Genomic DNA, 1,750 nt, shown 5'->3' on the forward strand with positions numbered 1-1,750 from the left:
CACGCACACACACACTACACACACACACACACACACACACACACACACACACACACACACACACAAGAATTAAACCAAACAAACCCCACATCCTTCCAACTCATCAAATCTAGAACAAAAACAAACAAAAACGAAAAGTATCTCTTACTCATCAGAATCCTGTACTTCAGAGATGTAAAAACCTCCTCCCTTGGAGAGGAAGTACTGAGCGTTCAGGCTAGGCCGGATGAAGTGTCTGACGTCACCCTTGAACCAATTGAATGTGGCGGCTGGCCGGAGAGAGAGGGAAGATATAGTATAATTATATGGTGTTGTTGTTGTTGTTGTTGTTGTTGTTGTTGTTGTTGTTGTTGTTGTTGTTGTTGTTGTTGTTGTTGTCGTTGTTGTTGTTATCATCATTATTGTTGTTGTTGTTGATGGTGGTGGTGGTGGTGGTGATGGTGGTGATGGTGGTGGTGGTAGTGGTGATGGTGGTGGTGATGGTGATGGTTGGTGTTGTTGTTGTTGCTATGGTTGTTGTTGTTTATGGTGATGTGACTGTTGTTGTTATTGTTGTTGTTGTTGTTGTTATGGTTGGTTTTGGTGGTGGAGGTTTGTTGTGTTGTAGTGGTGGTTGGTATTGTTGTGGTGGAGGTGGCGGTGATGGTAGTGGCTTGTGGTGTTGTAGTAGTGGTTGGCGTTGTTGTTGTTGTTGTTGTTGTTGTTGTTGTTGTTGTTGTTGTTGTTGTTGTTGTTGTTGTGGAGGTAGTGGTGGTGGTGGTAGTTAATGTGTAGTATGTACTTTGGTGTTTTGTGTGTGCGGTGGCTTGTAGTGTGTAGCATAATGTGGAGTATGTACCATGCTGTGCTGTATGTACTCACTAAACGTGTATTGTATACCATTGTATGTAGAGTGTACTCACTCGGTGTTTTGCGTTAACCTTCATGTGTAGTGTGCACCGTGATGTGAAGTGTGTACTCACTAAACGTGTATTGTATACCATTGTATGTAGAGTGTACTCACTCGGTGTTTTGCGTTAACCTTCATGTGTAGTGTGTACTATAATGTGTAGTATGCACCGTGATGTGAAGTGTGTACTCACACTGTGTAAAGTTTGTAGTGTCTACTCACGCAGTGTGTTGTGTCACCATATTGTGTAGTGTGTACTCACACAATGTGTAGTTTGTAGTGTGTACCATGGTGTGCAGTGTGTACTCACTCAGGGTGTAATGTGCCCCATTATGTGTAGTGTTCACCATGGTATTCAGTATGTACTCACAAAGCGAGTAGTGTGTCAATCATAGTGCGTAGTGTGTACTCACCCGGTGTGTACTGCGGCGGGTTGCACGTGAGCACAGCGCCCTTGTATTTGGTGGCTATCAGTGGGCTAGGGGGAAGGTTGGAGAAAATCTCGATGTCTGGGGAGAAGAAATGCACAATCAACCAACCAACAAACCAACCAACCAACAGACCAACCAACTAACCAACAAAAATCAATCATGAGCAAATCAACCAACTAACCAACAAGCCAACATACCAAAGTATGAATGAATGAATGAATGAATGAATGAATGAATTCTGAAGTTTTACTTTAAAAGACATTATATCCAGTTTTGGACTGATTCCACCAGATAGCTCCACGGCGCACATTTCTGCCGCAGTACGGTATCGATAGCCGAACAAATATAGCAACGAAATTTGAAGATAGAAATCTACTCAAATTGACTGGCTGTTGAGAAAATATGGTGTTTTTTGTGTGTTTTTTTTTTG

General features: G+C 42.4%; 1 protein-coding gene across 1 annotated transcript in view; it reads right to left on the reverse strand.

Annotated features, from left to right (window-relative positions):
• LOC101861573 (contactin) overlaps positions 1-1,750 on the reverse strand; it is a gene marked incomplete at its 3' end in the record, with an annotated part of 94,704 nt that overhangs the window by 5,168 nt on the left and 87,786 nt on the right. The window contains 2 exon segments of the mRNA XM_013080983.1: positions 149-269; positions 1,303-1,398. Of these exon segments, the coding sequence (XP_012936437.1) occupies positions 149-269; positions 1,303-1,398 (217 nt within the window).

The sequence above is a fragment of the Aplysia californica genome, unplaced genomic scaffold, assembly GCF_000002075.1.
Source record: "Aplysia californica isolate F4 #8 unplaced genomic scaffold, AplCal3.0 scaffold00109, whole genome shotgun sequence".
NCBI classification, from domain to species: domain Eukaryota; kingdom Metazoa; phylum Mollusca; class Gastropoda; order Aplysiida; family Aplysiidae; genus Aplysia; species Aplysia californica.